At 48.2% G+C, this 14235-nt stretch overlaps 1 protein-coding gene across 1 annotated transcript in view; it reads right to left on the bottom strand.

The window, feature by feature from the left end:
- Window positions 1-14235, bottom strand: part of TBC1D8B (TBC1 domain family member 8B) — a 91232-nt gene that overhangs the window by 37653 nt on the left and 39344 nt on the right. Inside the window, exons 6-8 of the mRNA XM_077485193.1 lie at window positions 13413-13620; window positions 7066-7230; window positions 6359-6499 (exon numbers count right to left, since the gene is read on the bottom strand). Of these exons, the coding sequence (XP_077341319.1) occupies window positions 6359-6499; window positions 7066-7230; window positions 13413-13620 (514 nt within the window). The remainder of the gene's footprint in view (window positions 1-6358; window positions 6500-7065; window positions 7231-13412; window positions 13621-14235) is intronic.

Raw genomic sequence — 14235 nt, 5'->3', positions numbered from 1 at the left:
TGGTTGTTTCTGTAACAAAGACAGCACCAAGTTCAAGTCCCAAGGACACATAGGTGACCTAATGGGGGGAAGCAAGAGAGTTGCCCCGTGCATAAAGGTTTGGACCAGTGAATGGGAAGCTAAAGTTCTTTGGAAGAATACTGATAGGGCTGAAACCTCTAATGGTACTTAAAGCCAATTTGATTTCCACAGCTGACTGTAGAAAAGAGAGAATTCTCCCAATCACATATTTCCAAGGATGCTATTTTTTGGCTTCACATCAAGCAATAGAAGTTTCACAGACCTTTTGACAGATCTTCCTAGTGACAGCATTTCTAGCATTCACTAACAGACAACATGGTCGTTTAACACCTTGGCTTCAATAGCCATGCCATCAAATTTAGAGACTGTAAATTGGGGTGGAATATATGACCTTGAGACAGTAGATCAGGGCACCGTGAAATCGTCCATGGCCCATCTATTGTCTGTCTCACAATCTCCGGGAACAAGGGTCTTCTGGGCGAGGCTGGTGCCACCAGAATGACTGGAACTCACTCTCTCCAAATCCTGCGCAACAAATGTGGAAGGAGAGGGATCGGAGGGAAAGCATAAACCACGGAGTACTGGCTCCATGGGACTACCAGAGCATCTTCTCCGAGTGCCAGAGGATCTCTTGTTCGGGACACAATCTACTGTAGTTTGTTGTTGAACCTGGATACCAGTAGGTCGACCTCTGGCCATACCCAACATTGGCAAATTTCTTGGAACATCCCTGGGCGTAGGGACCATTCCCCCCGGGGCAGATCTGCTGGCAGCTGAGATAATTTGCCTTCCAGTTCTCTACTCCCGGGATATGGACTGCCCATAGAAAATGGCATATGTGCCTCTGCCCAGGCTAGTATGTAGTTCACCTCCTTCAGAGCTGAATGACTCCTGGGACCGCCTTGGTGGTTTATATAGGCCACTGCAGTGGCATTGTCGGACTGAAACCTGATAGGGCAGTCCTAAAGCTCCACCGTCCAGGACCGTAGGGCCAGTCGTACTGCCTGTAGTTCCAGGACACTGATGGGTGGGATCTGTTCTGTCCTTGACTGTTTCCCTTGAGCTGTGAGCCCCTCTAGGTTTGCTCGCCAGCCTGAGAAACTGGCATCTGTAATCAGTACTCTCCAAGTTACCAGGAGGAAAGATCTTCCTTTTCGCAGGTTCTGATCATGCAACCACCAGTTTAGGCTTAAGGGTGCCCAAGGAGATAAGATCATTGGATAATCAAGGGCTTGTCCTCTCCTGTTCCAAGCCAACAAGATGTCTTGTTGTAGAGGCCTGGAATGGAACTGGGCATAGGACACCGCCTCAAAGGAGGATACCATCCTACCAGGAAGACTCATACAGAGCCGAATGGAGGGTTGTCTGGTGCCCCTTATCTGACTCACCTGATCCTTCGGGGCACAGATCCTTGCGGGTGGCAAGAATACTCTTGCTTGGACCGTATCCAGGATCAGAAATAAATACTTTAGACTTTGAGCTGGTCTCAAGGTTGACTTTTCGGTATGTGTGATCAAGCCTAAACTTTCTAAATACCACACTGTGCATGTTGTTATGTTCTATTCTAGAGCCTGTAGTGAGTGATCTCTGAGCAGAAGGTCATCCAGATACCCGAGCACCAGGATCCCTTGGGCCCTTAAAAGACCCAGTACTGGTGCTAGGACCTTTGTGAACACCCGGGGAACTGTAGCAAGCCCGAAGGGTAGAGCCACAAACTAAAAATGATGTTCCTCTATTGCAAATCGCAAGAACTTCTGGGGAGGCTGAAAGATAGGTATGTGTAAATGCGTGTCCTTTACATCGATGGAGGCTAGAAAGTATCCCATCTGGAGTGAGGCTACTACTGAGTGGACAGACTTCATCCGAAAGGACTGGATCAGTGGATACTGGTTCAGGGATCTTAGGTCCAAAATGGGCCTTGTGTCCCTGTTTGGTTTTTGAACCGTAAATAGACCGTTTCAGTAAAACCCAGCTCACCTTTCGGGTGCAGGAACCTCTACAATCACTCCTTGATGCACTAAATTATGTAGTGCCTGAAGCAATAAGTCTCTTTTTGGAGGATGCGAGGGAACGTTGGATCTTAAAAACCTCAGAGAGGGAATCTCCTGCAACTCCAGATTGCGGGATATAGTTGAGGTGACCCACTCGTCCTGAACCATTGTTCTCCAAATGTACGCAAAATGCAGCAGCCTTCCCCCCACCCAATGGAGTGGTGGTGTCCCCTCAAAAGGAGGGCTTGGTGCTGGGTTTAGAAGAATTTTGAACCCAGGGCCTTTTCTGGCCCTGGCTTTGCGGCTTGCCCCTGGCCCTAGCGCCCTGTTGGCGGCGGAACTGCCTTGGCACTGAGACATTTGAGGAAGGAATCTTTTGGATATATTTGTCCAGGTGATCACAAAATAAACATTCCCCATGAAAGGGGAAACCTGTCAATAACTCGGCTGACCAGTTCTTAAGCCACAAAAGTCTGCGCATTATGTACAGACAAGAGAGCCAAATGAAAAACCTGTTGTATTGAATCCTTTAAGGCGTCAACAGCAAAACACAGCGCTCGAGGATTATCTGCCTTATTTTCAGGCAGATCATCCTCCTAGTTAGGCCTGTCAGGCCATCTGATCTGATCCTTTACGGACTGGCAGATACCATTTGCTGCGAGAGCTGGCTGATAAGCTGAACTGGCCAAAGAAAAATAAGTCTTTAATAATGACTCCAATTTCTTGCCAACAGGGTCTTTCAAGCCCTGTGTGTTATCTACCAGACAAGTCAAGTTCTTGTTTAAGGAAGAGACTGCTGCATCATTTCTTAAACTTTTCATCCATGGGATATAAAAGGGAAAACCTCTTAGGTGGAACAAAAATCTTGTTAGGATATTCCCAATCAGCATACACCACCTGTTCCAACAGGGGGTATAAGCGGAACGCCTGTGTGGCCTAAAGAGGGCTCAGGGATCCCAAAGAGGACCAGGGAGGCTCAGTAACCTCTGCAAGAGGCAACTTAAAGGCAGAACAAACCATTTCAGTAAGGCTGCGTACACACGGGCGGACTGTTCGCCCAACCTTGTCCGCTGAACAGTGTTTGGGCGGACAGTCCGCTCGTGTGTGGGCTTTCAGCGGACAGTTTCAGCGGACAGTTGGACGGACAAAGTCTTTCGGAAATTCCGAAAAACTGTCCGCTGAAACTGTGTTTGAGCGAACAGTCCGCCCGTGTGTGGGCCTGTCCGCTGTACTTTCGAAATGAGCGGACTGTCCCCACTCGGAAAGTCCGCCCATTTCGAGCGCGTGTACAGGTAGGCGGGGCCCGCGAAGGAGACGTCGCGGGCTCCGCCGCCTGGAATGGGCTTAAAGGGGAACCCCAACGCCGAAAAAAATCGGCGTGGGGGTTCCCCCCAAGTCCACACCAGACCCTTGTCCGAGCACGCTACCCGGCCGGCCAGGAAAGGGGGGCGAGCGAGCGCGCCCCCCCTCCTGAGCCGTACCAGGCCGCGTGCCCTCAACATGGGGGGTGCCTTGGGGAAGGGGGGGCCGCGCGGCCCCCCCACCCCAAAGCACCTTGTCCCCATGTTGATGAGGACAAGGGCCTCTTCCCGACAACCCTGGCCGTTGGTTGTCGGGGTCTGCGGGCGGGGGGCTTATCGGAATCCGGGAGCCCCCTTTAAGAAGGGGGCCCCCGGATACCGGCCCCCCACCCTATGTGAATGAGTATGGGGTACAATGTACCCCTACCCATTCACCTGTGAAATAAAGTACAAAAAAAAACACAACACATGGAAAAAGTATTTTATTGCACAGCTCCGGGGGTCTTCCGTCTTCGGGGGTCTTCTCGCCGGACTCCACCGCTATGTGTGTGTAGCTCTTTTACTAGCGGAGGAGTCCGGCTTTCTTCCTCCCCGCCGCCGGCCTCTTCTCCCGACTTCGGGGGTCTTGTCCCCCTCTTCGGTTCTTCTGCCGGGCCACCGCGCCTGGTCCGGTGGCCCGGTCTTCTGTCGCCGTCTTCCGTTCTTCTGTCGCCGCCTTCGGTTCTTCTGCCGGGCCACAGCGCCTTCTTGTAGCTCTTTTACAGGCGGTGGCCCGGTCTTCTGTCGCCGCCGCCGCCTTCCGTTCTTGTTCTTCTTGTTCTTCTTCTTCTCCTGGAGATGTTGACTCGACGAGCTCTCCGGCCGGAATGCCAGGGACACGCTCCGCTGCCACTTATATAGTGACAATGGGGCGGTGTCACATGGTATATGTCACATGGGTTGGTCACATGGGTTGATGTCACATGGGGACTATGACATCGTAAGGGGGCGGGGTCACCATGTGACCAACCCATGTGACATATACCATGTGACACCGCCCCATTGTCACTATATAAGTGACCGCACAGCGCGGCTCTGGCATTCCGGCCGGAGGGAAGCGACGTGTCAACATCTCCTGGAGAAGAACAAGAAGAACACGAACGGAAGTCGGCGGCGACAGAAGACCGGGCCACCGCCTGTAAAAGAGCTACAAGAAGGCGCGGTGGCCCAGCAGAAGAACCGAAGGCGGCGACAGAAGAACGGAAGACGGCGACAGAAGACCGGGCCACCGGACCAGGCGCGGTGGCCCGGCAGAAGAACCGAAGAGGGGGACAAGACCCCCGAAGTCGGGAGAAGAGGCCGGCGGCGGGGAGGAAGAAAGCCGGACTCCTCCGCTAGCAAAAGAGCTACACACACATAGCGGAGGAGTCCGGCGAGAAGACCCCCGAAGACGGAAGACCCCCGGCTGTGCAATAAAATATTTTTTTCCCCTGTGTTGTGTTTTTTTTTGTACTTTATTTCACAGGTGAATGGGTAGGGGTACATTGTACCCCATACTCATTCACATAGGGTGGGGGGCCGGTATCCGGGGCCCCCTTCTTAAAGGGGGTTCCCGGATTCCTATAAGCCCCCCGCCCGCAGACCCCGACAACCAACGGCCAGGGTTGTCGGGAAGAGGCCCTTGTCCTCATCAACATGGGGACAAGGTGCTTTGGGGTGGGGGGGCCGCGCGGCCCCCCCTTCCCCAAGGCACCCCCCATGTTGAGGGCACGCGGCCTGGTACGGCTCAGGAGGGGGGGCGCGCTCGCTCGCCCCCCTTTCCTGTCCGGCCGGGTAGCGTGCTCGGACAAGGGTCTGGTGTGGACTTGGGGGGAACCCCCACGCCGATTTTTTTTCGGCGTTGGGGTTCCCCTTTAAGCCCATTCCAGGCGGCGGAGCCCGCGACGTCTCCTTCGCGGGCCCCGCCTACCTGTACACGCGCTCGAAATGGGCGGATTTGCCTCCTCCTTACGTGGGCGAGTCCGTTCATTTCAAAAGTTGAGCGAACTGTTTGCCCAACCTTGTTCGTCAAACAGTCCGCTCGTGTGTGGGCAAGTCCGCTCATGCAAATTTTGAGCGGACTGTTTGCCCAAACTGTTTGACGAACAAGGTTGGGCGAACAGTCCGCGCGTGTGTACGCGGCCTAAAGAGTCAGGATCAAAAGCCTCTATAAATGAAAGGCAGACACCAACTGGATATCTTCTTGTCCAGATTGCTTGGAAGCAGACTCATCCACCGGGCCATCCACAGAATCCTGAGCTTTAAACTCTTCCCCATCCCCAACCCATTTCTGATCCAGACTAGGAGGCTCCGGGGAGGGGGATCTGTCATGCTTCTTGCCACCCTGTGGGATGGAGGCAATCATGCCCTCCATCCTGTGCTCTAACCATCTAATACTAAGGACAGTTCCCTCCCTTGGACCTGTACAGCGCCCTGCAGGAATGCCTTAGCGCTGTAGTGTCCAGGATTCCACTTCACAGGGTCCAGTACCTGGAGGCCACATTACAGGCAAAACTTTGCAGGATTTTGAATCTTCTTTGCGAGTTTCAGGTACCATTTACCTAAGCATATGAAGCCTGTGTCAAATGGATCCGATCGATCAATCCCTTGATTCATTTAAGAACCATTTGTGGGACTAGGGACCTGGAGCTCAGAGAGCTTAAACAACCGTGCCATCCACCTTGCAGACACTGGTCAAAAACTGAAGTACTTACTGTATGGGAGGGCTTATATAGGGGATCAATTCCTGTCTAAAGACCTTTGGTCTACCAGTGTCCATTCACCTGGAGATGAAGTATAACCTAGCAGGTAATGAATATTTGCCTAACTCTGTGTCCCATGATGTATAAAAAAGAAATGTTTTACAGTAAAGTCGTTTTACAGTGGTCATACTACAAACACTGTGATCATACTCCATCATATACAACCAATTTACTGGTGAAGAGGCCAAGGGACCAAAAGTAATGTTGTACAATATTGGTGACTTGTATTCACAACAAAAACAGGTAATGTAAAATGTATCCATACCATTATTGGATCAAGGTTCTCTGCATCCTGAGGATGAAACACAGTCATCAAGGCTTCTGTGCTCACAGTCTTGCTGGTGCCTTTTGGACCCACCATTGGATGCTCTTCTGGGAACTCTGCTGCATTGTGACTGTAGCTAGTCTGAAAAATGGCACTGTATATATACTTATATTGAAACATTAATAAAACATACCATATGCCATGGAGTCACAGCTCAAGCAGTTCTACATGCTACAAAAGTACATTCAGTATTAGAACAACGTGCTTAAAAACACTGCTCTCTCAAAGAAGGTGGCATTAAAACTACACTTGACTTAAAATTCAGCCTTGAAACACACACTGGGAACAGTTCACTTTCAACGAAGCATTGCTATACTGCTCTAATTCATCCTTTTTGTCTGATCCTGGAACACACCTACTGGTGATGTTGAAAAAAATAAAAAAATGATGACTCTAAGCCCCTGTACACACGGTCGGACATTCTGCCAACCAAATCCGTCGGATTTTGTCTGTCGGATCTTGTCCGAAACTGTTGCATACACACGGTCGGACTAAGTTGTCGAAAAATCTGATCATTCAGAACGTGATGACGTAATTTCGTTACGATGGGACTAGTAGCCAATAGCTTTGATGTAAGAATTTGATCTGAGCATGCGTGGCACTTGGTCCGATCAAAATTCTCTACACATGATCGGAGTATGTCTTACCTCAGTGTAAACTGTGTGCTGGGGACTTGTTATTGCACATCTGGATCTCAGTCTTGCCACCAAGGATTCAAAGTCTCTAACATCGGTGAAACGAAATATGTTCTTCCCTTTTGTGCTAATTGTAATGGCCCTTGATATCGCATCAGACTTTTCTAATCCAATAATCTGCAAATATAAGTGCAATCTTTAATGTAAAACACCCGAAATTTCTCTCTGTACTTCATTAGGGAGATAAGGTAAATACACGCTAGAGCTGGCCATACGTTTGAATTTTGGCCAAATCGAAAGAATTGGCTGAAATTCTAATAGTGGGTGACCCTGCTGGGTCAACAAAAGTCAAATACAGCGGTCAAAAAGTTTTGGCCAAACAATGCCTGAAGCAGCTGCAGGCACTGTTGGGGCATCCTGACAGCCAGCATTAGCAGGTATCAGACTACAATAGCCAGGCAGAGGGGCTTTTATCCATCCGTGTTGTTTGTGTGGATGATGGAGTCCGATTTCTTTTGTTTAGCCAGCAAGCTGTATATATAAAAAAATAAAAGTCTAATAGGATATGGCCAGCTTTAGAACCCACTTGATACACCCTTATGTAGTCATAAGCTGATTATATTTGATCGAAACAAGCCAAGCGGTTGTGTAATAAGTATCCTTATGTAAATTAGTCACAAACCTAGGTAATAAAAACAATGAGAAGTTACGATCAGACAAAAGCATATAAAAAAGATCAGTAATCAGATATGGGCAACTGAACTGGTATGTAAATCCTGACTTTTCCTGTAATAGCCACACTTAGTCCTGTGCCCTCATCAATCCTCTCAATTGGTCCATTATTGTGATGGGGAGCCTCTTTACCCAACAAGAAAAGTTGAGATTTACATACAACTAAATGTACCTCTAATACTAAATACATGAGTTTTTTTTTTTTTTTTTAGAAATGCAGGTTCCCTATTGCATTATTATTTACATGTTCATTTTATATTGCCCAAGACTGCAACATGTTTGCTTTAAAACCTTGAATATATCAATAGCACTCAGGCATTAACACAGACTTGTGTACATGTATTAGTCTTCTTAAAAGGACAGCATTTAGAAGCCTATCAATCACTGTTAAAATGCTACTAGCATGCTGTCCTGAAGAGTTTCAAAAGTCATACTTACCTGTAAAATCCTTTCGAGTACATCATGGGACACAGAGTTAGGCTAATATTCATTACCTACTGGGTTATACCTCATCCCCAGGTGAATGGACACTGGTAGACCAAAGGTCTTAAGACAGGAAGTGATCCCCTATATAATCCCTCCCATACAGGAATCACTTCAGTTTTGAAGTAAGCACTGAATCTCAAAAAGGAGGAGAGGGACCTCTGTGTCCCATGATGTAATTAAAGAAAAGGATTTTACAGGTGTGATGAAAAAAATCCTATTTTCTTTTTCATACATCATGGGACACAGAGTTTGGCTAATATTCATTACCTACTGGGATAGCCCAGAGAACTAGCTTTGAGGGGAGGGAGACAAACTGCCAAACAATAGCCATCAGTCCTTATATGGCAGCCTGCAGTACACTGCAGCTGAAAGTCGAATCCCCTGCTCGAAAATCCACTTGATAACATTTTGTGAACGTATGCACTGAAGACCACGTAGCAGCCTTATAAATCTGAGCCCCAGATACCGGATGGCAAAAAGCCCAGGAGGTTCCGACACCCCTGGTAGAATGAGCTCTCACTCTAAAGGGAGGAGCTTTACATTTCAGACCATAGGCCTGAATGACCAATTGGCAGACCCAATTGGCAATGGAAACTTTGGAAGCTGCCTGCCCCTTCTTGGGTCCTTTTGGTAGAACAAAAAAGAAATCAGATTTTCAGGTCTCCACAGATCTAGACAAAAAAACCTTGACTGCCCGGACAACGTTTAAGGAATGCGGTCGTCTCTCTTCCACCGAACAAGGCAGAGAAAAAAGGCGGCAAAATAATGTCCTAATTTAAATGAAAGGCTGACACCACCTTTGGCAAAAAAAATGATGGAACAGTTTGTAACCCGACCCTGTCATGGTGGAGGATCAAGTACGGTTCCCTGCATGAAAGGGCCGCCAACTCCGACACCCTTCTAGCCGAGGTGATAGCCATCAGGAAAGCTAGCTTGCGTGACAGCAAGTCTAATGGAATTTTCTTGATATGCTCAAATGGTTGCTTCTGTAACACAGACAGCACATAGTTCAAGTCCCAAGCACACAGGTGACCTAATGGGGGGAAACAAATGAGTTGCCCCCTTACATAAGGGTTCGGACCAGCGAATGGGATCTCTTGTTGCGGACACAAACTGCTGTAGCTTGTTGTTGAACCTGGATACCAGTGGGTAGACCTCTGGCCATGCCCAACATTGGCAAATATCTTTGAACATCCCTGGGTGTAGGGACCATTCCGCCGGGCAGATCTGATGGCGGCTGAGATAATCTGCCTTCCAGTTTTCTTCTCCCGGGACATGGACTGCTGATAGAAATCGGCACATGTCCCTTTGCCCAAGCTAGTATGTGGTTCACCTCCTTCAGAGCTGAATGACTCCTGGTACCGCCTTGGTGGTTTATATAGACCACTGCAGTGGCATTGTCAGGCTGAACTCTGATAGGACACTCTTGAAGCTCCACCGCCCAGGACCGTAGGGCCAGATGTACTGCGTGTAATTCCAGGATGATGGGCAGGATCTGTTCTGCCCTTGACCATTTCCCCTGATCTGCAAGTCCCTCTAGGTTCGCTCCCCAGCCTGAGAGACTGGCATCTGTAGTCAGTACTCTCCAAGTTATCAGTAGGAAGGATTTTCCCTTTCCCAGGTTCTTATCCTGCGATCATCAGTTTAGAATTAAGCATGCCCAAGGAGATAAGAACACTGGATAATACAGGGGTTGTCCTCTTCTGTTCCAAACCAACAATATGTCTTGTTGTAAAGCTCTGGAATTGAACTGGGCATAGGGCACTGCCTTGAAAGGAGGACACCATCCTCCCTAAGAGACTAATACAGAGCCAAATGGAGAGTTGTCTGATGCACCTGATCCTTCAGGACACAGAGCCGTATGGGTGGCAAAAATACCCTTGATTGGACCGTATCTTGGCTCGGACCTAAATACTTTAGACTTTGAGCTGGTCTCAAGGTTGACTTTTCGGTATTTACGATCCAGCCTAAGCTTTCCAAATACCGCACTGTGCATGTTATGGTCTGTTCTAGAGCCTGTAGTGAGTGATTTCTGAGCAGAACTGGGCATAGGGCACTGCCTTGAAGGAGGATACCATCCTCCCAGGAAGACTCATACAGAGCCGAATGGAGGGTTGTCTGGTGCCCCTTATCAGACTCACCTGATCCTTCAGGGCACAGATCCTTGCAGGTGGCAAGAATACTCTTGCTTGGACCGTATCCAGGATCAGAAATAAATACTTTAGACTTTGAGCTGGTCTCAAGGTTGACTTTTCGATATGTGTGATCAAGCCTAAACTTTCTAAATACCACACTGTGCATGTTGTTCTATTCTGTTCTTGAGCCTGTAGTGAGTGATCTCTGAGCAGAAGGTCATCCAGATACCTGAGTTCCAGGATCCCTTGGGCCCTTAAAAGACCTAGTACTGGTGGTAGGACCTTTGTGAACACCTGGGGAGCTGTAGCAAGCCCGAAGGGTAGAGCCACAAACTGAAAATTACATTCCTCTACTGCAAAATGCAGGAACCTCTGATGAGGCTGAAAGAAAGGTACTTGTAAATGTATGTGTCCTTTATATTGATGGAGGCTAGAAAGTCTCCCATCTGGAGTGAGGCTACTTCTGAGCAGACAGACTCCAAGGACTGGGTCAGTAGATACTGGTTCAGGGATCTTAAGTCCAAAATGGGCCTCTTGTCCCCATTTGGTTTTTGAACCGTAAACAGGTTCAAGTAAAAACCTGCACCCCTTTCGGATACAGGAACCTCTACAATCACTCCTTGAGGCACTAAATGATGTAGTGCCCGAAGCAATAAGTCTCATTTTGGAGGATCTGAGGGAACGCTGGATCTTAGAAACCTGAGGGTGAACCCCCCGCAACTCCAGTTTGTAAAAGTTGAGGTGACCCACTTGTCCTGAACTATTATTCTCCAAATGTCCGCAAAGTGCAGCAGCCTCCCCCCCACTCGATAGGCTGGGGGTGTCCTCTCTAAAGGAGGGCTTGGTGTTGGGTTTAGAAGAGTTTTGGACCCTGGGCTTTTCATGGCCCTGGACTTGCCCCTGGCTCTAGCGCCCTGTTGGCGGTGGAACTGCCTTGGCACAGAGGCACTTGAGGAAGCAGTCACTGAGGTTTTAAACAAGGGACGTCTGGTGCTTTTCTTCACAGGAAGTACAGAACTCTTCCCTCCGGAAATCTTTTGGAAATATTTGTCCAAATAATCACCAAATAAATGTTCCCCATGAAAGGGGAAACCTGACAATAACTTTTTACAAGGAAGCTTGGCTGACAAGTTCTTAAGCCACAAAAGTCTGTGCATATGTACAGACAAGAGAGCCAAACGAGAAACCTGCTGTATTGAATCCTTTAAGGCGTCACGAGCAAAACACAGCCCTCGAGGAATATCGGTCTTATTTTCAGCCAGCTCATCCTCCCGGTTAGGCCTGTCAGGCTATCTGACCTGATGCTTTACTGACTGGCAGATACTAATTGCTCAACAGCTGGCTGAATAGCTGAACTGGCCAAAGAAAAGGAAGCCTTTAATAATGACTCAAATTTCTTGTCAACAGGGTATTTCAAGCCCTGTGCGTTATCTCCCAGACAAGTTAAGTTTGTGTTTAAGGAAGAGACTGCTGCATCTATGGCTGGCATGCTCCACTTCTTAAACTTTTCATCCATGGGATATAAAAGAGAAAACCTCTTAGGAGGAAAAAAAAATCTTGTCAGGATGTTCCCAATCAGCATACACCACCTGTTCCAACAGAGGGTGTAAGGGGAAAGCCTGTGCGGCCTGAAGAGACCTCAGAGACCCCAAAGAGGACGGGGGGGGGGGCTCCATAACCTCTGTAAGAGTTAACTTAAAGGCAGAATGAACCATCTCGGTATAAGATTGGATCAAAAGCCTCTGCGACTGAGAGGCAGACATCAACTGGATATCTTCTTGTCCAGATTGCTCAGAAACAGACTCACCCGCCAGGCCTTCCACAGAATCCTGAGCTTTTAGCTCTTCCCCACCCTTAACCCATTTCTGCTTCAAACCAGGAGGCTCCGGGGAGGGGGGGATCTGTCACGCTTCTCGTCACCCTGTCGGATGGAGGCAATCATGGCAGCAATCCTAAGCTCTAATCCGGCTAGGGCGAAGGACAGTTCATCCTTGGTGATAAAGGGTGAAGCAGCAGCGTTGACTGTAGGCACAATACCAAATACGCACAGCAGCTCATATTGCCCGGAAGCCTCTGGTCCTTCAGGGGATACAACACTAGGGATATGACTAGGTTCATCATGAACTACTGACAACATAGGTGTGCCCTTCCCTGTAGTGTTAGTCCCAAGCCTCTTTTTTGAAGACATTTACTACCTGGGTGTAATATTAAACACACCTCAGAATGGCGACCCTTTAAAATAGGGCTCCCCAAGCCCCTATGCAACAATCCTGCTAAGCACCTTTAGCCTGCCAAGCAACACTTGGTGATTCACGTGACCCGGGTAAGGAAAAATGAACCGCTGCAAATGTCTGGTTCAGAGCCTGTGCTGTGTCCACAGCTGCCTTCTGGAAGCACCACATGATTGGCAGAAGAGCCCAATCTTCACACTTCACGGCAGGTTCATGTCACTTGGGGACCTTCAAAGACTGGGTACCCTTTTCATGTTTAGGGTCCACTCCCTTGGACCTGTACAGCACCCTGTGGGAACGCCTTAGCGCTGTGGTATCCAGGATTCCACTTTGCAGGGTCCAGCGTCCGGAGGTCATCTTACAGGCAAAACCTCGCAAGATCCTGAGTCTTCTTTGCGAGGCTCAGGTACCATTTATCTAAGCATATAGAGCCTGTGTCAAATGGATATGATCAGTCAATCTCTTGATTAATTTAAGAACCATTTGTGGGACTAGAGACCTGGAGCTCAGAGAGCTCAAACAACCGTGCCATCCACCTTGCAGACACTGGTAAAAAATGGGAGGGGTTATATAGAGGATCACTTCCTGTCTTAAGACCTTTGGTCTACCAGTGTCCATTCACCTGGAGATGAAATATAACCCAGTAGGTAATGAATATTAGCCTAACTCTGTGTCCCATGATGTATGAAAAAGAAAACACAATTTTAAATGACCGTTTTACCCATTATAGCTTTTATTTTATCACTGTAGCAAGATTACTGCAAATTGATATTACCTCTCGTAAAGGTATGATTGTGCTATAAAGGCTGCTATCATGGCTAGCGAAGCAAATGTAGTTCTCGGAAACACACATCTTCCCCACGGTATTTAGGTGGCTGAAGGGTATCCATAAGAAACATTCATGCACCTCTTTCAATGTCTCTTCTCTTGGCAGTCGAAAGTATGTAGTAAACCGTTCACTGTGTGCACGGCTTTCCAGACCTCTAGTGGGAATATCAAAAGGGTGTGTTATTTGATCATTCTGGTTAGTAGGTAGGTAGATAAGGCTCTCCATGCCTATAATGGATAAACACAAATTCTTTTTTCTGATACTCTTTAGCTGACAGACATGATTGTCTTTCACTGTCTTACCGCCTAGTAAGATAACAGATTTGCAGAGGTGAAACTTGGTTCTAACCATTCCTCTATTAAAAAAAAAAAGTATCTGTGTACGATTAGTTGGAGTCCACCTGGTCACAGTACTACTCTGCACCAAGCTCAAATCACTGCTGTACGCTGTACGGACCTACAAAAGTGCCCGTAAGTGGCCAAGTCAGTACGGCGTACAGACTTCCTTTTTCCCTCTCCTATAAGCTTTAGGTCACTTCAATGACCATAAGCTTATATCAGAATTGTTCAGCAGACTCTGCTGAACAATCTTATAACTAATCAGCGGATTATAACCCGCTGATCAGAGATATTAACCCTTAATGTGACTGTCCTCTCCCTCCCCCCCACCACCACCACTTCCCTGTCCCCTGCCTCTCCACTTTCCTCCACTATCCCCTTCACCCCCCCCTCCCCATCCATTTGTTTTTAACGGACTGGATCAGATGCAG

Source organism: Lithobates pipiens, unplaced genomic scaffold (genome assembly GCF_037356315.1).
Source record: "Lithobates pipiens isolate NorthernLeopardFrog02 unplaced genomic scaffold, aLitPip1_a1.2 Scaffold_1, whole genome shotgun sequence".
Classification (NCBI taxonomy): domain Eukaryota; kingdom Metazoa; phylum Chordata; class Amphibia; order Anura; family Ranidae; genus Lithobates; species Lithobates pipiens.
This window is presented reverse-complemented; position numbering and strand designations above follow the sequence as displayed.